This window comes from Podarcis liolepis (assembly GCF_965112155.1).
Source record: "Podarcis liolepis genome assembly, chromosome: 15".
NCBI lineage: Eukaryota > Metazoa > Chordata > Lepidosauria > Squamata > Lacertidae > Podarcis > Podarcis liolepis.
In genome coordinates, this window is record NC_139566.1 from 28,398,254 (window position 1) to 28,423,329 (window position 25,076).

A 25,076-nucleotide genomic window follows, 5' to 3' on the forward strand; every position below is an offset into this window, starting at 1 on the left:
AATTTGTCTGGGGACAGATTTGCAAATCTGGGGGCTGTCCCTAGGAACTGGGGACATCCGGTAACCCTACCATGGACCCTGTTTTATTTATTATTACAGTGGTACCTCGGGTTAAGTACTTAATTCGTTCCGGAGGTCCATTCTTAACCTGAAGCATCACTTTAGCTAATGGGGCCTCCTGAGGCTGCCGTGTTGCCGCTGCACAATTTCTGTTCTCATCCTGAAGCAAAGTTCTTAACCTGAAGCACTATTTCTGGGTTAGCAGAGTCTGTAACCTGAAGCGTATGTAACCCGAGGTACCACTGTACTTTGTTTATTGCATTTATCTCCCACCTCTCCCTCCAAGAAGCTCCATACATGCTTCTCCTTCCACCCTGCACCCCCTACCCAGCATCTTATTTAAGCTCCACCACAACCCAGTGAGGTAGGTCAGGCTGAGAGGCGGTGACTGGCCCAAGGTCACCCGGTGAGCTTCTTCACGGCCAAGTGGGGATTTGAACCCTGCTCTCCCAGGTCCTAGTCCAGCACTCTAACCAGCACACCACACTGGCTCTGTCTTTTGTGTGTGTTATGTTTTTGTCCGATCTGCTTGTCTGCTAGAGCAAGCCTAATTTAAAACCTCATATGTGATATATTTACGGTACACTCACCAATAAGTAACAGATTTTCTTTGTTACTGTTTGGGGGGGGGGAGAGCTGCGTGAAGAAGCTCTTTCCAAAGCCTTCTGATGGGGTTATTAAGGAGCAAAATCACCTGCCATCACTCCTTGGCCACAAATGCATATAAGCAACCCTTTCCAGGTATTCCATCTCCCCTCTAAAGATGCCCTTTGCACGTGGTCAAATGGGAAAGAGCCTCTCTGCCCCTCTCCCTGCATGGTTTTCTGTTTATCTCCCCACAGTTGCTGCTCCGAGGAAAATTATTTATATTATTTAAGAGATTTCTGACCCTAACCTTTCGCCACAAGGTCCTGGTGTGTGTGTGCAGTGGGGGGTTACAAACATATGATTGTACAACATAAAAAAAAATCTAATAGAACAATTTAAAACAAACCAAAGAACACGCACAAACAAATGTGGATTGTCCGCTTGACAAGGCTCTTTGTTCCGGGACGGCTGGGTTATTTGCCAACAGATCGAGCGCAGAGATGGGCAGGAAACCGCAGTCAAGGAAGGCAGGTTTAATTCCTGGTGTGTGCCAAAGGTTGGCTTTGTCTGCTTTCAAGGGTCCTTGTGCTCTGCCCAGTTGCCCAAGAGCAGAAGAACTTTACTTGCCAGGGAGTGAAAGGATCTGCTCAGGTTACCCGCAAGTCTGGGCACAGAAGCGGAGGCTCTCTGCTCCTTTGGACTGAGTGCATATTTCAAAAATAATTCTGGAAATACCAGTTTGGGGGCAGGGGGTGGAGGAAGCTGCCTTATCCCAAGTCAGACCATTGGTCCATTGTTTACACTGACTGGCGATGACTTTCCAGGGTTTCAGACAGGTGTTTCTCCCGGATCTACCTAGGGATGCCACTGGGAACTGAACTTGGGACCTTCTGATGTGGAGCTATGCCACTTCCCCCAATTAATGCAATTAATTGGCTCCATTCCACAGTCTGGAAGAGACTGCAGCTGGCAAAGAGTGGCTTGGGGTATCTGGCATCCGTAAGATCATCCCTGAGTCCTGCAGAACAGATTCCAACTGGTTTGCAGCAACCCTGCAGTGTTGTCAGACACCTAATGCGGGTTGGGAGCTGGCTGAAGCAGAGAAAGAGAGAGAGAACAGTTTACAACAGCCCTGCAATGTAGTCCACTGTTAATATTGCAGGCGAGAGGGAGGCTGAAGATGGTTTGGACTCCCTGTCGGAAAATAAGTTCTAGTCTGATGAGAGAAGGAGGGAAAAAAAATCTCTAGCCACTTTCTCCATGCTGGGTATAACTTGATGATGAACTTCTGCTATGTTTCCTCTTACTCATTTATTCTCTAATCTTTTTCCTTATACGGTTCAGGACCACAATACCTAAAGGACCGCCTCTCCCAATATAAACCAACCTGGACTCTGTGTTCATCTTCTGAGACCCTTCTTCCTGTGCCTCCTCCATGAGAGCCTGGAGGGTGGCAACATGAGAGCGTGGCCTTTTCTGCAGTGGCTCCCCGTTTGTGAAATGCTCTCCCCAGGGAGACTTGCCTGGCACCTTCATTATACACCTTTAGTTAGGCACCAGGCGGAAACTTTCCTCTTCAACCAGGCCTTGGACTGACTGGCACCCAATGCCCTTTTAAATGTGTTTGTGGAAGGGAGGATTATTGGTTTCTTTCTACTGTATTATGCATTTTGTGTTTTTATATTGTAATTTTATGTTGTGGAGCTGCCCCTAAATCTACAGGTATAGGGGCAGTCTACAAACCTAATAGTTAATAAGATGGAGTCGCTCCATCCCCTTGGCAATTCTGCTTGCCCTATTCTGAGCTCCTCTCGTTTTCTCCTCAGAAACGGCCAAAATGAAGTTGCTGGTGCTGAACTCGAAACGCCTGCAGATCGGGGCCCTGACTGGGCTGCTCCTCCTCCTCGTGGCTCTTGTTGGCCTTTTCTTTGGGCTCCGCTCTAAGCCATCCTTTGCTCCCCTAGAAGATGGCCACATCTACAAAAGTGCCGCCGTGGCCACAGATGCAGGGCCCTGCTCTGTCATCGGCAGGTAGGCAAGTCCCTCCCTTTCCCCCCCAAGGTGGCAGGAAGCTTGGTGAGGAGGAACGCCACCCCTGTCTGCTGGGCTGTGACAAGGCTTTGTCTTCCACAGTGATATCCTTCAAAAGGGCGGCTCGGCCGTGGATTCTGCCATTGCGGCTCTCCTCTGCGTGGGCCTGATGAACCCCCACAGCATGGGCATCGGAGGGGGGCTCGTCTTCACCATTTCTACAGCGGACGGTAAGTGTTATGTACTGAAGTTCTCACCCTGGGCCAGCAGGGGGATACTGTAGATAGTCATGCAAATAAGGGATCGAAAGTGACGTTCAGTGATTGGATAGTTTTATAAAGTTGCTACAGTTACGTTGTACTGGAGCTCTATATAAGCAGGCTGACTGAACCCTTCAGTTCAGTTCTGTCCTGGCCTGTGAATAAACAAGAGCTGTTTGAAGAATCGCTGTGTTGTCTGATATGTTCACCCACAACTTAACAGTAAGGATGGGCAGAGGGAGCTCTTTCTGCCGCAGGGGGGTGTCAAGACATGCCTGCCTGCCTGGGGCAGCTGCTAAGGCTGCCTTTTTCAACTGGGTGCCCCCAGATATTTTGGACTACAACTCCCATCAGCCCCAGGCAACTGGTTGGGGTTGATGGGGATTGTAGTCTGGAACCTGGTGGGGCACCAGTTCTGGTGGAAGCCACCAGAGACCCCCCCCAAGCTTCGGTATGTTTTTCTTGAAAATATGTTGCACCCCCCCCCCCAAATCTCTGAGATTCCAGGGGTTCTAGGTGTGCTCACCTAAGGTCTGAGTTTCCTTCTGGGAATGAGGCAAAGGGGAGACTGTGGTGTCTTTATGATATATGGTTTATGGAGGGATTTGTGGCATTCATGCTCCAAGAGGTTCTGGCTTCTCCTATAACCACAACAGCCTTGGACTTAAGTAGACACCAACCATTGCTCTCAAATGCTCCTCCTCGACTGTCACTCCAGCCTGCTGCTTATTATGTCCATTTTATAACTCCTAACTGCAATCCTAAAACACTTTGAAGCAACTCTCATTTGAGGAAAAGGGGGAGGGAACCCATTCATTTGCAAATGAAATTTCCTCTTGATCTTTTGTTGTTCTAGTCGCTCCTTATCCCCAGGCTATCGCCTCCTGCAGAAGGCTAAAGGTAAAGGTAAAGGTACCCCTGACCGTTAGGTCCAGTCGCAGATGACTCTGGGGTTGCGCGCTCATCTCGCTCTATAGACTGAGGGAGCTGGCGTTTGTCTGCAGACATCTTCCGGGTCATGTGGCCACCATCACCAAGCTGCTTCTGGCAAACCAGAGCAGCGCACAGAAGCACCGTTTACCTTCCCGCCAGAGCGGTACCTATTTATCTACTTGCACTTTGACGTGCTTTTGAACTGCTAGGTTGGCAGGAGCTGGGACTGAACAACGGGAGCTCACCCCACCAGGGGGATTTGAACCGCCGACCTTCCAATCGGCAAGCCCTAGGCTCAGTGGTTTAGAACACAGCACCACCTGCACCCCGCCACCTGCAGAAGGCTAGTCCTGGCTTAATTCGCTTTTGACACATCACAGAAAGCACCAGCTTGTCTTAATTAGCTATTGACACATGTTGATTCCATAGGGTTAGAAGTCCTTAGAACACAGCTCAAATACACACATGGGTCTAGCAGCCAGTTTTAACACATAAAGCTTAATTAAATTCTAATACTAGCTTGATCCGGAATTTAGGGTGTCTTGCACCCATCCTGATTACAAAGTAAATATAGCTTTACCAAGCAGTCCTAATAATGGGATAACAAAGCTTGCTGAGTCTGGGTTACTCTAGATATAAGGTAACATTACCAAAGTATAATACCAGTGGTAGGCAGCTTTCAACACAAAGAGCTGAGTTGTCCACTCCTGCTGTTGAATTGTTCACCTGTAAAGTTCAACAAGTGTATCGTCAGTGTGTACACAATGATTGAGCTGTACAAATCAGCAACTGGGCACTTCCACACCGACACTTGTACATGCTTGGAGAAACAGCTTGCTCCTCCCTGTGTTTCAACGTAATGTGCGAACCAGCCAGCAGCACTGCAGAGATGTGATCCTAGAGGGTGCCAATTTCTGACTAGGCCAGATCCATCACTGTGTTGACTCCCCCGACAATCTGTGGACAAGATGCTGAGACAGATTTTTTGCCTCTCAACAGGGAAAGTGGAAGTCATCAATGCCAGGGAGACAGCGCCAAAAAATGCATTCCGGGATATGTTTGGCAATGACACACAGCTGTCCAAGAAAGGTAAAGGGATGGGAAATCCTTCATTGGTGTTATTGGCAGGCTGGGATCCAGGTAGGTTGGCACGTCTAGAGTATTGTGGTGTAGGTAAAGGTATCCCTGAAGTTGTCCTAAATGTTCCTCATCTACCTCTGTTCCTGAGTCCGAAAAAATTGACCTTCCTGCTCAGGCTGTGCCATGTCTTATTTTTTAAAAAATATGATGTTTATTAAATTTTCTGTTTTACAATTTCATATAAACATTTTACAACCTTAAGATATCAATGACTTCCCTTCTCTTTCCATGATTCATTTTACATATCTTAAATCACTGCATATTTTACAAAAACTATACCAATCTGATTTCCACTATTGCATCCATCCAAACTTATTTACACTGTTGAATTTATCTCAAGGCTGCCAGCGTTTTCAGCTGTACACAATTATTTTTCAGATATTCAGTAGACATTTTCCAATCTTCTTTGAACATGTGTTCTTTTTGTTCTCTTACTCCATATGTTAAGTCTGCAAGTTGTGCATATTCTGTCAACTTAAGTTGCCATCCTTCTTTAGTTGGGACCTTGGTCGTTTTCCATTTTTGGACCAATGAAACACAGGCCAATTTATGTTGTTACATACATAAATAAGTTTTTCTGTCACCTGGGAATTTCAGTCTGAATTATCTGGACTGTGCCATGTTTTTTTCTCCAAGGAAGAGTATGAGGAAGAAGCTCCATCTTACAGTTATTTTGAAAAATCTCCCACTAATCTACTGAATCATAGAATCATAAAATTTGTAGAGCTGGAAGGGATCCCATAGGTCATCTAGTCCAATCCCCTGCAGTACAGCAATCTCGACTAAAGCATCCACGACAGATGACCATCCCGTCTCTGCTTAGAAACCTCCAATGAAGCAGAGTCTACAACCTCCTGAAATCACTACCTTGCCCAGGAAACTTGTGCAAAGCACAATGGCACCAAGGGCAAGAAATCAATCTGTTTGTTTGTTTGTTTAGAGTATTTGTGCCCCACTCTTCATCCTGAAAGGCTCTCAGAGTGGCTTGCATGCAATCAAAACAAGATAGTCCTTACCCACAGTCTTACAATCTGGGAGGGGGGGGAAACCACACACAAGGAAAATGTGACAGGGAGGGAAGAGGAAAACCAAAACTCAAGAGCCTATTTCTAAAAGTTGTTCCTATAATGACCAGCTGGCACGGTTCAGGAGCAGGAGGTGCCTGATGAACCTAATACTGTACACACTTAGCATTTTGCTAGCCTTGATTTAAATTGGTTCATTGGGTGCCCTTGTCTGGTTTGCATCCCACCAGGCCTTACTCAGTTGCCTGGGCTCTAACCTAATTAAGACACCCCAAACACTTTCTAGACTGGTGACTGGGAGCAGCCGCCGAGACCACATAACACCGGTCTTTGCTCCCAGTACGTTTCTGAGCACAATTCAAAGTGTTGGTGCTGACCTTTAAAGCCCTAAACGGCCTCAGCCCAGTAGACCTGAAGGAGCGTCTCCACCCCCATTGTTCTGCCCGGACACTGAAGTCCAGTGCCAAGGGCCTTCTGGTGGTTCCCTCGCTGTGAAAAGCAAAGTTGCAGTGAACCAGGCAGAGGGCCTTCTCAGTAGTGGCGCCCACCCTGTGGAACACTCTCCCACCAGATGTCAAGGAAATAAACAACTATCTGACGTTTAGAAGGCAGCCCTGTTTAGGGAAGTTTCTAATGACTGATATTTTAATGTATTTTTAATCTCTTGTTGGAAGCCGCCCACAGTGGCTGGGGAAAACCAGCCAGATGGGTAGGGTAAAAATAGTGTATTATTATTATTTATTATTTTATTTTGGCCACCTTCAAGAGGTCTGCAGAAGTACCCTCCAAGTCCTTTCATGAAGGCTAATCTTTACCAGCCCCCTGAATGCCACTCAGAAGTTTGCTGGGGTCCCCAGTACTGACCCAAGGGCCCTGACTGCCTTCTTCTTCTCCTCTTATGAGCCAGCAATTGAGGGGAGCCCATCTTGGCCCACAGATGCCCCTCTCCTCACTCCATCTCCATGAGGTGCAAAGAGGGAGTTGTGTGCAGCCCTTTGAATGTGGGCTGCCCTGAGGCAAAGCTTCCCCAAAGCTCCCTGCCCCTCAGATACTGGAATTTTGATCTCCTTGCTCTCCCTGCTCGTTCCAGGAGGGTTGTCCATTGCAATTCCGGGAGAGATCCGTGGCTACGAAATGGCTCACAAACGGCATGGCAAGTTGGCGTGGAAGGAGCTGTTTCTGCCCAGCATTGAACTGGCACGGAAGGGTTTCCCAGTTGGGAAAGGCCTGGCAGGAGCCCTGGCATATAGAAAGGAAGCAGTTGAGAGCAACCCGTCCATGTGGTAGGTTTTGGGGGTAAGGCACTCTGTGGCACAGGGAGGTCAAAAGCGCAGTGGGAGCTCAACTGAGGGAGCGGTGAGGGTGTTGGCTCCTTCACAGGGAGATCAGAGCCAAAGGAGGCCACCAAACTGTCAGCAAACCTTTTGGCCGTACCTTGGCTGGAATTTGGCACGGCTGCCAAGTGCCTGATGAAATGGCTTCAGGGGCCAAAGCTGCTCCACAGGCTGCCAGCTCTCTCTGTCTCTCATTTAGGTTGTCACAGTTGTTCATTCCAGTTTAATAAACCCGACGGAAAACAACCCTTGAAGAGATGTAGCCTCTCAACAAAGCATGTCTCATGTTTTAGGCTCAAAGGCCTTTCCATGGAAGTCTGACTGACCAGACATTTTGCTGACTCAGGCAGATCAAGTGGTGCCATCGCTCCCCCCACCTAACCCCAAGTCAACGTGCAGAGTTCACCTGAACATGTGCAGCGTTGGGCCCTCTTCAGGTGTTCAGTATCCACATTGAAGAAAGGGTGAAGGTACACCAGCCTTTCCCAGCCTGATGCATTCCAAATATTTTGGACTACAAGTCCCATTGGTCCCAGCATAATATGGCTGCCCTGGTTGGGGCGGATGGAAGTGTTAGTTCAAAACATCTGAAGGCTGCCAGGTTGGGGAAGGATGTCCTGCAAGTCTCCCCATCCACTGTAGACCCTGGAAGGTGATCCACGGTGCTGTCTTCTGCCTCAACATGCTTCCATTGACAGGGTTCCCCAAACCTGAGTCTCTAGCTGGTTTCGGACTACAATTCCCATCATCCCTGACCATGGTCCCGCTAGCCAGGGATGATGGGAATTGTAGTCCAAAGACATCTGGAGACCCAGGTTTGAGATACGCTGATCTAGGAGGTTACAGTGCTGCCATGTGAGCTAGCACCCAAACACCCATGTGTCCAGCTCTCCTTTTTTAAAAAAGTTTTTTTATTTATACTTTTCAAATTTATACATTTCATTCATTTTACAATCCATTTAACATTTCAAAATTTGTCTTCCTTCCCCCTCTTTCTGAGTTTCCTCACATTTATTTTATAATATCTTCTGCATATCCAAGTTCATTTAACTTGCTCATTTATTCATATATTGTAAATATACAGTGGTACCTCTAGTTAAGTACTTAATTCGTTCCGGAGGTCCGTTCTTAACCTGAAACTGTTCTTAACCTGAAGCACCACTTTAGCTAATGGGGCCTCCTGCTGCCGCCGCACCACTGGAGCACAATTTCTGTTCTTATCCTGAAGCAAAGTTCTTAACCTGAAGCATATGTAACCTGAAGTGTATGTAACCTGAGGTACCACTGTATACTCTTATAAAACTGCAGGTTATTACAAATAATCCTGCTAATGTTTTTATCTGTTTACAATTTATCAATAAACCATTTCCATTCTTTTATAAAAAGTTTGTTATCTTGATTTCTTATTCTTCTGGTAAGTTTCGCCATTTTTGCATATTCTGTAAGTTTTTGTATCCATTCTTCCTTTCCTGCGACTTCTGCTTCTTTCCACTTTTGGGCAAGTAACATTCTTGCTGCTGTAGTAGCATACATCAATAAATTTCTATACAATTTAGGTAGTTCTGTCCCTATAATTCCCAAAAGAAAAGCTTCTGGGTTTTTTGTTTTTTTATAAAAGTTATTCTGAACATCCTTTTCAATTCATTATATATCATTTCTCAGTAAGCTTTAACCTTACTACAAGACATAGCTGTCAACTTACAGATTTGAAAATAAGGGACCAGCAGCCTCAAAAATAAGGGATCAGCAGCCAAAATAAGGGATCAACAATTACTTTGATAAAATACATATTTTGTTGCGTGCAAATAGCTTTAGATACCTATTAGGTCCATAAATTACCATATAGCATATATTCAACACATGAAAACAGCAACAATTTGTTGTTGACAAAGGACAGCTGGACATAGAAAGGGCCCAATTATCTTCAGTAGCTTATTTAAGGGACATCATCAATAAGGGACAGCAGCGGGACATGGTGCTGGGATAAGGGACTGTCCCGCCAAATAAGGGACACTTGACAGCTATGCTACAAGACCACCATGTAGCCAATTCTCCTTGTCTTTCCTCTCCCTCTCCCTCACCAGTGCGGTCTTCTGCAAAGATGGGAAAGTTCTCCAGGAGAATGAGATTCTCACCCTACCCAACTTGGCCCGCACCTACGAGATCTTAGCCGAGGAGGGTCCAGATGCCTTTTATACCGGGAGCTTAGCTCAGCAAATTATAGCCGACATCGCAGCAGCAGGTGAGAAATCAGGATGTGGCAGAGGGCTTATATGGGAAAGGTCCACTGCCGTTTCTAAACCCCATGAAAAGCCCACTGGCAGCTTGACAGTCTTATGGACTAGCCACCTCTCTGATTGTTTTTGCCACCCATGGCAGGGGTGTAGCCTCTAAAACCCATGCCAAGGCATCCTGGGAGCTCTGGTTCAGTCCAAATCACAGGAGCCAACTCCAAGGGTCTGAGATTCCTTCGCCCCACCCAAAAGTTGATGGGCATTGCCGTTCAAATGGCGTGCGTGCCCCGTGTCCAGTGGTCAATTATGTGGAGCGGGGCTTATCTGGCTGGGGCCCCCAAATATTTTATTCAATTGGGACTCCTGTCCCCATCTTCTCTTCCAGGAGGGAACATGACTCTGGACGACTTGAGAGACTACACGCCGATTCTAGATGAAAATCCTTTAAAGGTCCACATAGGAGAGCTCACCATGTTTGCACCCAATGCCCCCTTTAGTGGTGCTGTGCTGGCCCTGGCGCTCAACATCATGAAAGGTAAGATTTCTCCTCTTTAGGCATGAGAGGCTTAAAAATGCCTACAGTGGTACCTCAGGTTAAGTACTTAATTCATTCTGGAGGTCCGTTCTTAACCTGAAACTGTTCTTAACCTGAAGCACCACTTAGCTAATGGGGCCTCCCGCTGCCACCGGAGCACAATTTCTGTTCTCATCCTGAAGCAAAGTTCTTAACCTGAAGCACTATTTCTGGGTTAGCAGAGTGTGTAACCTGAAACGTATGTAACCCGAGGTACCACTGTACTTGTTTGTTGTATTTATATCCCACCTTTCCACCCCAAGGAGCTGAAGGTGGCATACATGGTTCTCCCACCCACCCCATCTCAAATTAATCTCCTCAACAACCCTGCTTTTTAGTATGCAAACTATTTACAGTGCAGATCTACAAAGTTCATGTCCGTCTCAGTCACTTGCAGAATCCGGGAGTGGCCCCTTCCGGCTTCTCCCCCAACATAAGAACTTCGGCACCCCAAGCCTCCTCCTCCCCTCCTTGCGTTTCACCCCTCTGCGCAAGCTGGGCTACGGAAGTGGCGTGCGTCCCTCCTGGCCAGCTGGGCGAGGTGAGGCGCTGGGGCTCTCAACAGCATCCTCGAGTCTTTTCCTCGCTTGGCTGGCCCCTTCCCTCTCTTCTCCACTGGAGGTGTGGCTTTTCCTACTGCTGGAAGAGGAACTGCTCCTCAGGAGTTTCGGAGGCTCTCTGTATTGCAACGGCCCCCCTACCTCTCTCCCCTGTTCCGATGGCAGTCCCCTGACCGCTAGGTTTGCCCAAGGTCGCCCAGCGAAATGTACATGGCCAAGTGAGGATATGCTGACTGGCTGTCATGTCCCCTCCCTCAAGGACTGTCTCCCCAACACCTCACCACTCCTGGTTTGGCTCAGATTGCGCCCTTGCCAGCTTCAGCTGTGGCAGGGGCTCTGCTCACCTGTCTGATGCCCAACCTTTGCTTCTCTCTGGCAGAATTTAATTTTGCCCGCAGCGACGTGGAGACTCTGGAGAAAAAGATCTTGACTTACCACCGTATCGTTGAGGCCTTCCGCTTTGCTTACGCCAAGAGGACTTTACTGGGGGACCCTGCGTTTGTCAACATTGCCGGGGTAAGTCCATCGCTGTTCTGTAATATCCGAGGAATAAAAGGGCTTATTTAGCTCAGTGGCAGAGGGCTAACTTTCAATCGTTTTGCCCGTTGGGATGTGAATCAAAGCTAGGAGAGGATATATTTATGAGCTGTTATCCTTCCTTCCTCATGTTTGTGAGTTCAGCAGCGTGCCATCCCTTTACAGCGGAAACGGAAAGCTTAGATAGGCTAGTTTCAGCCAATACAGGTTGCTTTGAAGCAGACTGGATTCTCCTGTTCTTTCCCTCTTTCCTCACCCTTAGAACAATAACCACACAAACAAGTCTTGTAAAAAAAACCCACACATTTTCTCACTCAGAATACTTGCTGAAAAGTAACTGGCACAGCAGCTTTGTTCAGGTGGCCTTAAAGCAGTTATTTGATTACAAAGACATACTTAAGTCTAGCTCATGGGTAGGCAAACTAAGGCTCGGGGGCCGAATCCAGCCCAATTGCCTTCTAAATCCGACCCGCAGATGGTCCGGGAATCAGAGTATTTTTACATGAGTAGAATGTGTCCTTTCATTTAAAATGCATCTCTGGGTTATTTGTCGGGCATAGGAATTTGTTCATTTCCCTCCAAAATATAGACCAGCCCCCCACAAGGTCTGAGGGACAGTGGACTGGCCCCCTGCTGAAAAAGTTTGCTGACCTCTGGTCTAGCTTGAAACGTGGTCTGAGTTTGAACCTCTGACTGAGTGGGCATTCTCACATTGCTGGCATGGTGGGGAAAGATGGAAAGAGTGGTTGTGCCCAGGCAGGTAGGAGAAAATAAAGATAGAAGAATGGCAGATGAAGATGATGGATTTTTCGGAGCTAGCTGACCTAACCAGAAGAGTCTGCGACCAGAAGGAGGAGTATAAGGAAGATTGGATCAAATTTAATGATTAGTTAAATATGTTAAGTTAAACTAACTGAAAACAGCTTGCAGATACTTAATTGGCTTAGGATTTTATTTATGTTGAGTGTTGAATTAATATGTTTAATTTCATAATGTGAAGATCTAAGGATGTTAATGTTTAAGTTAAATTATTTTAAGAACTGTGATTTGGAAAACCGTTAAAAGGACATGCAATGAAATTCAACCAAGGGGAAGCAAGGAAGTCACTTAACAATGTTAATAAGTGTAATTTTTAATAAGGTTATGATTTATGTTTGTTTGTTTTATGTGTTTGCTTGTTTATAATGTTGTGAAAACCAATTAAAACTTTTTTTGGGGGGGAGGAAGGAGAAAATAAAGATATGCCCTCCCCGTGTCAGGGGGGCACAGTGGGAGTGTCTCTCACAGAATTCTCTCCAGAGAACTTACTGGAAAACTCTGCGAGCTTCAGCTCCTATCATGTGCCCATCTAGCAAAACATGAATTGTTGGTTTGACTGCATTTTAAATATCCCACAGGTCCCGATTTGGCGATAACCGCCACTGCCTTTGCTTTCTCTCCTTCCATCCAGATCATCGAAAACATAACCTCGGAGCACTTTTCGAAGAAGCTGTGGGCCAAAATCACCAATGAGACCCATGAAGTCAGCTACTACGAGCCAGAATATTACAATCCAGATGACTCTGGGACATCCCACCTCTCTGTGGTGTCCGCAGACGGGAGCGCTGTGGCTGCCACCAGCACCATCAACCAATAGTAGGCACTCTGAGCATTGCTTCCCGTGTAGGGGACTCTGCCAATGGTGGCTGGGATGGGAACTTGCAGTGGAGAATTGGCTTCTGCTGAAATGGGCTGTGGGGGAAGGATTAATTCAGAGGAGCCTGGATAGCTCAGCTGGGTAGACCACGGTGCTGATGATGCCAAGGTTGCAGGTTCGATTCCCGTATGGGACAGCTGAATATTCCTACATTGCAAGGGGGTCAGACTAGATGATTCTCTAGGTCCCTTCCAACTCTATAATTCTGTGATTCTATGACAGTCTTTCCCCACCCATTGATGGATTACACTGCTTTCCCAGGGTATGGACAGACCCTCACCACAGGATCCAAAGGGAACAAAGCTTTTTTATGTCTGGATATGGACTGAACCAGATCTAAATGATGAAGGGACGTGGGTGGCGCTGTGGGTTAAACCACAGAGCCTAGGACTTGCTGATCAGAAGGTCAGCGGTTCGAGGTGAGCTCCCGTTGCTCAGTCCCTGCTCCTGCCAACCTAGCAGTTCGAAAGCACGTCAAAGTGCAAGTAGATAAATAGGTACCACTCTGGCGGGAAGGTAAACGGCGTTTCCGTGTGCTGCTCTGGTTCGCCAGAAGCAGCTTAGTCATGCTGGCCACATGACCCGGAAGCTGTACGCCGCCTCCCTCGGCCAATAAAGCTAGATGAGTGCCGCAACCCCAGAGTCTGCCACGACTGGACCTAATGGTCAGGGGTCCCTTTGCCTTTACCTAGATCTAAATCAGTGGTTCCCAAATTCCCCCCAATCCCCCAAAACCACTTAGCATTGCTGAGGGCCTAGGTGGACCGCATGATGATTTTTCTGCCTGCTATTGTAATAATAGAATCATAGAATTGTAGAGTTGGAAGAGTCATCTACGAATGACAGCTAAAGATTCCCTAGCAGATGGGCCATCCAACCTTTGTTTCAACCTCTGTTTAAAAACAATGTGCACAATTTAAAATGGCACCTTAATTGCTTCTTTTATTTCTCGTACAGTGTGTTTTGTTGTATTCCGCGTAATACAGTAACAGAAGCAATTAAAACACTGTTAAAAAAATCAATATAAATATTTAGTGCAATGGATTTAGGGCCATCTCCTGCCTTCATCCACAAATCCACAGACAACTTGAATGAAGCTTGTGGACTCCTGGAAACCCCTGATCTAGTTAATCCACATTATCCAGAAAAACCTCAATCTGAGATGTGCCTTAGACAATGATACAGTATGGAGATTGGCCCGATATTGTCCTGGAGAAGGTTTTTTTCCCTCAGCAAAGAGTTGTCCACTGCCTCCTTTAGGCTAGAATTGGCTGTCACTGCAGCCAGAGCTGAATTTAGGTTTGATGAGACCCTAAGCTACTGAAGGTAATGGGACCCTTTATACGTCCAGCTGTCCTTTGTCAACAACAAATTGCTGCTTTTTTGTGTTGAATATATGCTACATGGTAATTTATGGACCTAACAGGTCCATACACAACACAAAACACTGTTGCTGTATGTAGGTTTTATTTTATTTGTTTTTTATCTTATATTCTGGAAATGTACATCCAATTTTTTTCCCTTTAATTTTTTGGGGGGCTCCCAAGAGAGTGGGGCCCTAAGCTATAGTTTGTTTAGGTTATACGTAAATACAGCACTGACTGCAGCTCCATGTCTGGGAGAAAATACTTCACCTGGAAGAATTCTTATCTTCACAGAATTGTCAAAGACGCAGGAGCTCTCTTTGGGTCAGGAGCATTGAGGAGGAGAACTGATCCTCTTACTGGAACCAGAAGACCCTTTGGGTCCCACCCTTTCCAGCTGTTACAATTCTACGATTCTATGATTTTGGAGGAAAATCTTGGCCGTTACATCTTTCACCAACAGCAGTTGCAGATGGAACATTTTCCACATGGGGTCAGCACTGGGTTATATTGGTGGTGGAGCAAACCCAACCCAACCTAACAAACCCAAACCATTTGTACTTTCCTGAAGAATCAGACCCCCCAGGTCCTCAGTCCAAAGCCAGGTTTCCCTCCCCTCTCTGCAAACCTGCTTCCAAGGACAGAGACGCTTCATCTGTTCATTTTGTCATGGGCTCTTGAGTGTTTGCAGGTGCACATAGGAGCCTCTTTTTCTAAGCATCCAATCCTTTGCAATGCAGGAGGAATGTTTGTAGCACACAAAACAGGAAGCATCCAGTGATGTAAAGAAGAAGACGAAGAAGGAATAGTTTATCTTAGAGATGCTGGAAAGGATGAATGTTTACAGACTCTCAAAGTGTCTCTATTTTCCAGGGACAGTCGCAGATTTACAGAAGCCGTTCCGGTTTCTGATTTAATCCCAGAATGTCCAGCTTTCCCTTAGGCCAGGGGTCTGCAACCTTTAAGACAAAAAGAGCCACTTGGACCCGTTTCCGAAGGGAAAAAAAGGGGAGCCGCAAAACTAACGCACGCACCGCCCCCATGCGACGTCACAGCCAGTACAGCGCCCACCACAGTGGGGAGTGTCAGGGCACACAATGCGCCTCCTCCCCTCGCTAGTATCCGCCCCGGAGCCGCGGCAAAGGTGTAAAAGAGCCACATGCGGCTCAGGAGCTGCAGGTTGCAGACCCCTGCCTTAGGCCATCCCTATTTTAATCAGATAAATGTTGTTGGGTATGGTAGGCCGTCCCTATTTTCATTGGTCATGGAGTTAAGTGACCCCCAAGCTAAGGAACTCAGTAACTATACAACCTTTAGAAGACCTCTGAAGGCAGCCTTGTACAGTGGTACCTTGGTTTACGAACTAAATCCGTTCTTAAACCAAAGTGTTCTTAAACCAAAGTGCGCTTTTCCATAGCAGCAGGGGACTCAATTTACAAATGGATCATACTCAACATACTCTGCTTCCAAGGCAAAGTTTACAAACCAAAACACCTACTCCTGGGTTTGCAACGTTCTTAATCCAAGTCGTTCATAAACTAAGCTGTTCTTAAACCAAGGTACCACTGTATAGTGAAGTTTTAAAAAATATTTTATGTTTTATTATGTTTTATGTGTGTTGGAAGCTGCCCAGTGTGGCTGGGGCAACCCAGTCAGATGAGCGGGGTATAAATAATAAAATTCTTATTATGGAATAGGACGTCCCTATTTTCATTGGAGATATGTGTTTATGTCAGCTCAGCATAACCTGTTAATGAACATTAAACTTTCCCAGCATTTCTGAGATAGTAATCTCTTCCATATATATATATATATATATATATATATGCAGGTTTTGGTGTCTTCGGGTGTCTTCCCGTGTAAGAGTTGGGGTGTCTAGGCACCCCAACTCTTACACGGGAAGACACCCGAAGACACCAAAACCTGCATTCCTGTACCCGTGAAAATCTACGAAAGCATATATATATATATATATATATATATATATATATATATATATATGAGCCTTAGCTTTGGACTTACTTTCGTAACTACAAAAGGATGGGAGCAAGAGCTGTTTTTAAGATCATGCATGAACGGTAGCTAAGGAGTCCTCCTTGCCACGGGCTGTTCCTGCGTCTTCTAGAGCAGTGGTTCCCAAATTGTGTAATGCTGCTCCCTGGGGTGGGGGTGGGTTGAATACCTAGGGAGGGGGCTAAGAGGCAAGAGGGCAGCAGTGGAGTGCCGGAGGGTAGGGGGCGCTGGTGATGAGTTTATGGAAACAAGGGGGAGGGGTCTGAAAAGGTTTGGGAAGCACCATCCTACAGGTTTGGTGGCTCTGCCAAAGAGCCCAGAGGAGGGACCAGACCATAGCTGTCACCTTTCCCTTTTCTTGCGAGGAATCCTATTCAGAATAAGGGAATTTCCCTTTAAAAAAGGGAAACATTGACAGCTATGGACCAGACGCAGGGCCAGTTCCCTGGCACATGGACCTCTTTGGCTCATGGGCTGCTCAGAAGCACACATTTTGTGCGCAGGTGTCCCAAACTGCTGTGAGGTGGTGATGCTAGTAAGGTAAAAAGGACCCCTGGGCGGTTAAGTCCAGTCACAGGCGACTATGGGGTTGCGGCACTCATATCGCTTTTAGGCCAAGGGAGCCGGCGTTTGTCCACAGAGAGCTTTCCGGGTCATGTGGCCAGCATGACTAAACCGCTTCTGGTGCAACGGAACACCGTGACGGAAACAAGAGCGCACAGAAACACTGTTTACCTTCCCGCCACAGTGGTACCTATTTATCTACTTGAGCGGGCATGCTTTTGAACTGCTAGGTTGGCAAAAGCTGGGCCACAGCAACAGGAGCTCATCCCGTCATGCAGATTCGAACCGCTGAACTTCTGATTGGCAAGCCCAAGAGGCTGAGTGGTTTAGACCACATGTGTCTCTTTAGGCTCTCCTTGGCCACAAGCTTGTGTCTGAGGCAGCTCTCTTTCTGGAGCCCATGTTTCCTGCTTCCACCACCAGTGGACCTGACGTTGTCTTTCTTGTCCGGCTCAGCTTTGGCTCAGACGTCCTTTCTCCGGTGAGCGGCATCCTGTTCAATGACGAGATGGATGACTTCAGCTCCCCACACATCGTCAACGGCTTTGGGGTCCACCCGTCTGTGGCGAACTTCATCGCCCCAGGTAAGGCCTCTGGGGTGTCTCTCTTGGGGGCTTTGCATTCTGGCCAACTCTCTAGGCAAGAGCTTGGCTGGGGGTCCTGCCCAAAGGGCAGGCCGCTTATTCTCTAGCTCCTTCCTTGGCCAAAGGACACTGCGAACTCCCTCTGGCCCACGCCAGCTTCGAGTCTCCTCCACCTCTGGATTTCCTGCTAAGGTCTGGTGGGTAAGCCGGCTTTTTAGCAAGGCCGAGGCCTGGGAATGCCCATCTAACTGCTCACCTCCCTGACAGGGAAGCGTCCTTTTTCTTCCATGTGTCCATCTATCCTAGTGGATAAGGAGAACAAGGTCCGGATGGTGGTCGGTGCTTCTGGAGGAACAAAGATCACCACAGCAACAGCAATAGTAGGTTGTTGGTGGGCTGAGGAGAAGCCAAACAGGTTTAGGAGCAAGGGGAGGACCCTGGGTGGTCCATCGCAGCCACAAGGCCTACAGCAGAGGAGACCCTGCTGCCCCAGAACTATGGATGAGAGGAAGAAGAGGCCTAGTCTGGAAGCCAAGGGGATTGAGACATGGGATGGTGGTGGGGTCATGTCTCTCATGATGGTGCAAGGCATTAGCGATTAAAATCACCTCTTCTTCCAGCTCTTTGGGAGGGCTCTGGGAAGGCTTGATTGCCTTAGGGTAGAGCCAGTGTAATTAGGATGTCAGGCTAGGAGTTGGTGAGGTCTCAGTTCCAGCCCCCAGCTGGCCATGAAGTTCTCTGAGTGGCTTGGGGGGCCATTCCCCCTCAAGGGAGAAGGTGATGCGCCATTTTGAGCTCTTTGGAGTAAAACAAAATGGAGGGTGGGAAAGGAAATAGCCTGGTCGGCCTGGTTGGGGCCATCTTGAAGTGCCTTTACTGGGCGTGTTGTGGAGGTGGATGAGGGGAGGGTCTCCCACACTCGGAGGGGCCTCACACAGGGCAGAGAGCTGCTTTGAGTCCACATTCTAGGAACGGTTGTGCGTTTGCGTGTCTTCGTGCTCTACATGGGGTGCCTTGTTTTTCTCCTCATCCAGACCATTCTCCGCTCCCTCTGGTTCGGCTACAACATTAAGGAGGCGGTGGAGGAGCCTCGCATCCATAACCAGCTCTTCCCTTCCCTCACCGTCCTGGAGAATGAGGTGGAGCAGGTCGGTCTGCCTCGAAGAGGGGAAGGGTGGGAATGAAGAACTGAGAACATCAGGTCTGCTCAGGGAGCTGCCTTGGGCCGTTGAGTCCAGCCATTGGGGTTCATCCAGCTCAGCACTGTCCACACTGATAGGCAGCACCGGTTTCAGACAGGAGATAGTCTCAGACCTTACCTGGAGATGCTGCGACGGCAGATAGAAATTGGAACCTTCTGCATTCAAAGCAGCTGCTCCACCTTGAAGCTGCTACGACGGCCCTTGCCTGCTTCTGCTTTCAGGGCTGACCAGATATTGCTCACTTTAAGAAAATTCACAGACTATAGCAGTGTAGTTGCAGGTTTAAAGTAGGAGGTAAAGGTTGCCATTCAACACCCCAATTCTGGCCTGCCCATTTGCCGGCGTGCATTTGCTCACACCATGCACAGTGAATGAACAGTATAGATCCGGAGGTGGCCACCATCTTAGATGATTCTAGGTCTTTTTGAGAGGCCATCGAACCTCCACAGGCCAAGGCAATCTACCTTTACCAGATGCCCAGGAAGATGGCTGCAGGGGAGGAGGCTATTTCACATGCACAAATATACAGTTTTACTATGCATCAATATCTATGGTATATTGCTGGTTTTATTTTGATACATTTTGTGTCAAAAACGTATTGACAGAAAAGGTATCAAAATAAAATCAGCAATATATCTATAGTCTGGTTTTATTGATATTTTAATTAATATGTTGTGTATTATTATTATTATTATTATTATTATTATTATTATTATTATTATTATTATTTATCCGCTCTTCACTATAAGGTCCTAAAGCAGACAACAGTATTAAAGACAATATTTAAAACAATTTAAAACAGCTTGTAACCATAAAAACAAGGAAGGGCCTAAAAACGTACACCTCAAGTGTCAAGAGCTTTATATGTGAACCACTTAGAGGTTTTTGTTGATTAAATATATAAATTATTATCATTATTATTATAATACAAAATATATTGAATTACATTATAGTTTGTCGAATAAATAAATGACGTATGTGCATTGCACAGAAGTCAAAAAGTGCCAGCCCAGCACTGCCTGGCTGGTGCTCTCCAAGGTCCTAAGCAGACCACCCCTTGCCCCTGCCACCCCCCACACTTGAGACCCTCTTGACTGGAGCTGAGGGAGATCCTCTTGCACACCTAGGATGAGAGTGAGGGCTCTCTGACCACAGAGGCACCTGCTAGCCTTGCATTCCGCAACCTGGTGCCCTTCAGGTCTTTCTGACTACAACTCCCATCATCCCCTGCTGGCCAGCATGGCCTTGTGATTCCGAGTTGTAGTCCAGAACATCTGGATGCTGCCGTCTTGAGGAAGGCAAGGCTCAGCCACTGCCGGCAACAGAGAGGGCTGCTGGGTGGGGAAGGGGGAGAGGTGTCAAATCAGATTCTTGGTGAGTGTGTTTATCTGCTTTCTGTGTCCAGGAAATAGAAGATGGATTGAAGAAGAGAGGACACGAGATTCAGAGGACCAGCAGGGGAGCTGTGGTCCAGGCTATCCTGTGGACAGAAGAAGGCTGGTCAGCTGCCTCAGACTCTCGGAAGGGGGGAGTCCCTGCAGGATACTAAACTGGCTCCAAGTTTGGACGGATCACGGACATAATTGCAGATCGATCAGTTTCTTCTGGTGACCCACTGAAACAAGTCCACCTGTACTGTGTTGTGGTGGATCACACATCAACAGCAAATCCCATGCCTCTGAGATGTTTCAGAAACCAGGAAGTACCTCCAACCATTGATCTATACTGCCCCAGTCATCATGGCATTAGAGGAAATTCATATATTGGTTATGACGAATGGAGAAAGCCACCACGAAAGGGCCTGCTTGCATGAGGATGATGTTCTGAGAATTGCCCTGGTCTGAAATGGTTCACTTGAGGAAAGATCTATGAGAGGCAGCGAGGGTTATCTCCTTCCTCCTTCACATCACCACAATGAACCTCTTTTCTGGCCTGTCAGATATTGTCACCAAATAAAGAGGATGGATTTGAGGGACTTCCTGATTAACTTAGGAGTAAAGGGGGGAAAGGATTGCGATGAGAACAGTCACCTCAGCTACAACATCTCCCATCTTACAAGAAACAGCATTTAAACTGGTCTGCCTGAGTTGACTGAGCGGTCATTGGACTGTGGTGGATTTTGATGCGTTCAGAAACTGAAAAGCATTAACAGAAGTGGAGAGAATCTTCAGCTGCTGGTTCAGGAAGTAAACACTCTGCCAAACATCAGGGTTTTTTTTAAAAAATTAGGGTAATTAAAAAAATTTTAACTGGTTCTCAGGTATAATCTTAGTCCACCACATTTAGTAAAATGTTGTTTTGTTCTTAGTGTTGGACAGTTACAGCTTTCAGACCAAAATGCCTTTATATGTGGATTTTTCCCCAGTGGGAATATCTGGGGATGTTGACAATGCCAAAGGGTTAGATCCTGCCCCCTTGCAAAGTCATCTGGAGGAGGATGACAAGTTGTCTTTGGCCAAACTTCTAACAATAAAAATGAATATTTTACTTGGAATTTTCTTTTCTTTAGTCCCAAGCGTCTGTTCTCCTTCTACTGTTCTATAAAAAAATAAGACTGCAGAAACAGCAACAGCTGTTTCATTTGGGAAAACTTAAAGAGGCCCATCAAAGCCAAGAGCATTGTGAAGAAGGTTTTGGGTTTTAGTGGGACTGGGACTGGGACTGTCAACTAGAGAGCTGGAACACTGTGGGCAACTCAGCTGAAAACCATTTTTTGACTTTAATAATGAAAAAGGTTTGTGTAAAGATGGCGAAAGCTTTTAAGGTTAGCCGGGTCTCAGTTTAACGCCTGAAGAAAGAATGGCCTCCCTACACCTGGGGTGGCTCACAGTTAAACACTGAATGTTTTAGTACGTATTTTGCTGCATCAGAAGGTGTATGCATCAAAGCCAGAAGAAATGGCCTGTGATGCCCCCCCTCCAGTTTGAGAAACGCCTCTCTCTCCATCCTTGTCACGGACTGTGTGGCCCTGAGGAGGAATCGTGGGAGCCTCTCCCTCCCCCTGCTCCTAATTAGGATCCTGAATCTTCCCAGGAGCAGTGGGATAGTATAGATTTGGAGCAGTGGTTTGCAGAGGGACATAGTTCAGAAGACAGAAGTTGGGAAGAACTGGGGGGTGAACAGTTAGAAGAGGAAGAACTGGGAAAGAGAGAGTTAACAAACTCAATGTTCCTGGAAAGCGTCCATCCGATCAGCCCAAGGCCAAGGAGGCCAGATAAGGTGGCCGCACATAAGGCACAGTGGTTGCGAGATCAGGTTGCAGGACGCAGAAGTGACATGGATGACCAGGGGAGAAGTGGGTGAAAACCTTAATTGGGAGCACCTTCATTCCGAAGAATAGATGTGCTGTTCTCTCGCTGTGTTCATTAAAATCTCTAACCGGTAAGAGATTCCTTTCTCTTTCTTCTGCTTATCTACTGCCAAAGGTGGGCAGGGGAGGGAGCCAAGTCCCTGAAGCCTGACACCTTATCAGCGGCAGTTTCAGAAACAGCAAAATTGAACCCAAGCGAGGAGGGTGCCCTCTCACTCCAATCCCTCTTGGTCTGCAGTAAGTCCGGATGTGGGGGTGGTAAAATTGGGGCAGGGGGCAGGTAAGAGCTTGAGCTAGAAACTCAGAGATTTGGACTATATATAAAAGGAGACAATTCATTTATTAAAAAATATAGAACTCTGCATGAAGAAGAAAACACAAATCCTGCGCAGCTGTCCTTTTGCTGAATGAAGCTCCTGGCTTGACATCAACAACGCCCTCTGCACACACACACCTAAACACAAACACAATTTGGAGCTGCTGATCTTGCCTGCTCTAGCTGTTGCATCGAGCAGCTCTCTCTTCACCAGGGGCACTTGTGATCCCACGCAGGGAAAGAGTCTACCAAGTGTCCGCTCTTGGGAGTTTGCTGCCAAAGGGTCAAAGAGGTGTTTTTCATTTTCTGGCTGTGGGCTGATGAGGCAAGCTTCATCCCCAGCACTTTGCAGCTTCTGGCATCATGAAATCTGCAGGCTGGCTCCTCCTCTGAGGAGCCAGAACCATCGCATTATCCGGGGAAGGGACTCACTGCCTGCATGCCTGCCTGCCTGCAGAAAATATCCTCAGGCAGGTCCTTTGCCACCAGCTGCTGCTGCCACCACAACCCAGATCTTTCACAGAGCGGCAAATGCTGGCAAATGGTTTTCTCTTGTCTGCCACACACTCATGCCAGCTTCTCTTCCCTGCGAGGCTTCCCATCTTCCTTGGATCTCGACACATAGCCTGGACAGAAGGTGCTAGGAGCTGGTGAGAGAGGCGAAGGTCCGCCCTGCACTCTCAGGCTGCAGCAAAAGCAAGGGCTGGTTTTTGGCTCAGTTCTTCCACAGTATAGCATTGCTCTTGTAAACACCTCTCACTCTCTGTCTGTCTGTCTGTCTGTCTGCCTCTCTCCCCGAGAAAAAGAAATATGTGATGGAGGGATCCAGCTGCAACAAGTTCATGTTTTTTTCAGACCCAGAAGTGGCTGCAAAGCTGTAGCAGCTGCTCTGAGAGAGTGCAGAGGGGCAGGCAGGTACGCAGGCAGACAGGTCCTCCAGGCCCTCTGGCTTCGCCTCAGGCCAAATAGCCGCTGGGCTACTAATAGCCAGAGGCTTGGCCATTTTTCCTTAGATCCGAGTAGGGGAAGAGGCAGGGGCCGTCCTTAGAAACAGCTTGCACCACGTTCAGGCTCCATTGTATCGTCTTCACCGCGTGGCCCTTTTGCTTCAGTGCCGCCTCAACACTCTGCAAGGAAAAGAAGAGGGGAGGAGGGTAGAGGAAATACAGGCATCACTCTGAACATAGGAAGCTTCCTTAGGCAAAGCCAAATTAGTGGTCTGTTTGTCAGGAGCTCGTCCTACACTCGAGTAGGACCCTGGCAGAGACACATGCCCAACTGGCATGTTCTCTCCCTCCTGGTCAATCATTTGGGAGCTTCAAAAGCTTTCTTCAGCCCGAACATCACAGCGACCGATGCCAACAGACACCAGCACACTTAGGGATCCGCAGAGTCTTCGCAGCTTGCATGACAGACCTCAGCAGCTCAGCATTTTGGCTAATCTACTTTATTTACATAAAGTATTTACATTTGCACTGCAACATGGCTCCCTCTCTCTCTAGCATCAGATAGCAAAGAGAAAGAGCTTATCTACTGCCCCACTTCATGGAACACAGTAACACAAACATCCTGTCTCTGTCACTTCCCACTCTTTGGAGTCAAAACATATACCGTCATGTCATGGACAACAATCCCATGACTGCAATCATGGAGCAGGAATTCTAACACCGTCTAGCTCAGTATTGTTGCTGCCAACTGGAAGCAGTGACTCTCCCAAGATTTCATGCCCAGGAGCCATTCCCAACCTTTCCTGGAGATGCTGCCATCGGGGATTGAACCCATACAGCAGGCTCCCCCAGGAGCTAGAACTCCCATCAGCCCCAGCCAGACTGGTCATATGACACAGGAGGTGATGAGAGCCTAGTTGTGTTTGCTGGGGCTGATGGGAGTTGTAGTCCGCAGCGCAGAGCTAAAAACTGGCACAGGGCTGTCGCTTTATGTTTTGCACGCTGCAGGACTTGGGGCAATCACTGACATACCCCTCAACTGTCCCGATTTAATAGGGATGCCCCATTTTTTGGGGGGGACACCATGCTCTCTTGTGAGATCACAGCCCCCAAAGACCTGTGTGCCAGTTTTCTTCTGGGACATGTTGGAGGCACGCCTCTGTCTCATGGCTCCCCTTGAGACCCCAGAGAGCTGCTCACACGTCTCACCTTGTCAAAGGATTTCTCTGCTTCGATGCCGTAGCTGCTGTTCACGTAGAGAATCGGTGCCTGGATAGCTTTGTCCACATCATACCCAAAAAACAGCTTGTTAGCGATGGTCTGCAAGAGAAGGAGCAGCCTGGCTTTAGACATGTTCATGGAAGAGAAGTCTCGCAGCAGGCAGACGGTGTGGTGTAATGGTGTAGTTATCTCCCGCTTGGACTACTGCAACGCGCTCTACGTGGGGCTACCTTTGAAGGTGACCCAGAAACTGCAATTAATCCAGAATGCGGCAGCTAGACAGGTGACTGGGAGTGGCCGCCGGGACCACATAACACTGAGAGATCTGCATTGGCTCCCAGTACGTTTCCGAGCACAATTCAAAGTGTTGGTGCTGACCTTTAAAGCCCTAAACGGCCTCGGTCCAGTATACCTGAAGGAGCGTCTCCGCCCCCATCGTTCAGCCCGGACACTGAGATCCAGCGCCGAGGGCCTTCTGGCGGTTCCCTCATTGCAAGAAGTGAGGTTACAGAGGACCTTCTCGGTAGTGGCGCCCTCCCTGTGGAACACCCTCCCTTCTGATGGGAAGGAAATAAGTAGCTAT

At 47.6% G+C, this 25,076-nt stretch overlaps 2 protein-coding genes across 3 annotated transcripts in view; one reads left to right on the forward strand and one right to left on the reverse strand.

The window, feature by feature from the left end:
• GGT1 (gamma-glutamyltransferase 1) overlaps positions 1-23,111 on the forward strand; it is a 33,700-nt gene extending 10,589 nt beyond the window's left edge. For both annotated transcript variants that reach the window (XM_083478703.1, XM_083478702.1), the window contains exons 2-13: positions 2,475-2,679; positions 2,782-2,909; positions 4,872-4,961; positions 7,128-7,320; positions 9,456-9,613; positions 9,991-10,140; positions 11,119-11,255; positions 12,727-12,911; positions 17,370-17,497; positions 17,765-17,877; positions 18,532-18,645; positions 20,105-23,111. In XM_083478703.1, the coding sequence (XP_083334829.1) occupies positions 2,486-2,679; positions 2,782-2,909; positions 4,872-4,961; positions 7,128-7,320; positions 9,456-9,613; positions 9,991-10,140; positions 11,119-11,255; positions 12,727-12,911; positions 17,370-17,497; positions 17,765-17,877; positions 18,532-18,645; positions 20,105-20,248 (1,734 nt within the window). In that variant the 5' untranslated portion in view covers positions 2,475-2,485 and the 3' untranslated portion in view covers positions 20,249-23,111. The remainder of the gene's footprint in view (positions 1-2,474; positions 2,680-2,781; positions 2,910-4,871; positions 4,962-7,127; positions 7,321-9,455; positions 9,614-9,990; positions 10,141-11,118; positions 11,256-12,726; positions 12,912-17,369; positions 17,498-17,764; positions 17,878-18,531; positions 18,646-20,104) is intronic.
• The window catches only part of GGT5 (gamma-glutamyltransferase 5), a 36,072-nt gene continuing 33,326 nt past the window's right edge, over positions 22,331-25,076 (reverse strand). Inside the window, exons 11-12 of the mRNA XM_083478704.1 lie at positions 24,482-24,592; positions 22,331-23,452 (exon numbers count right to left, since the gene is read on the reverse strand). Coding sequence (XP_083334830.1) covers positions 23,306-23,452; positions 24,482-24,592 — 258 coding nt within the window. The 3' untranslated portion in view covers positions 22,331-23,305. The remainder of the gene's footprint in view (positions 23,453-24,481; positions 24,593-25,076) is intronic.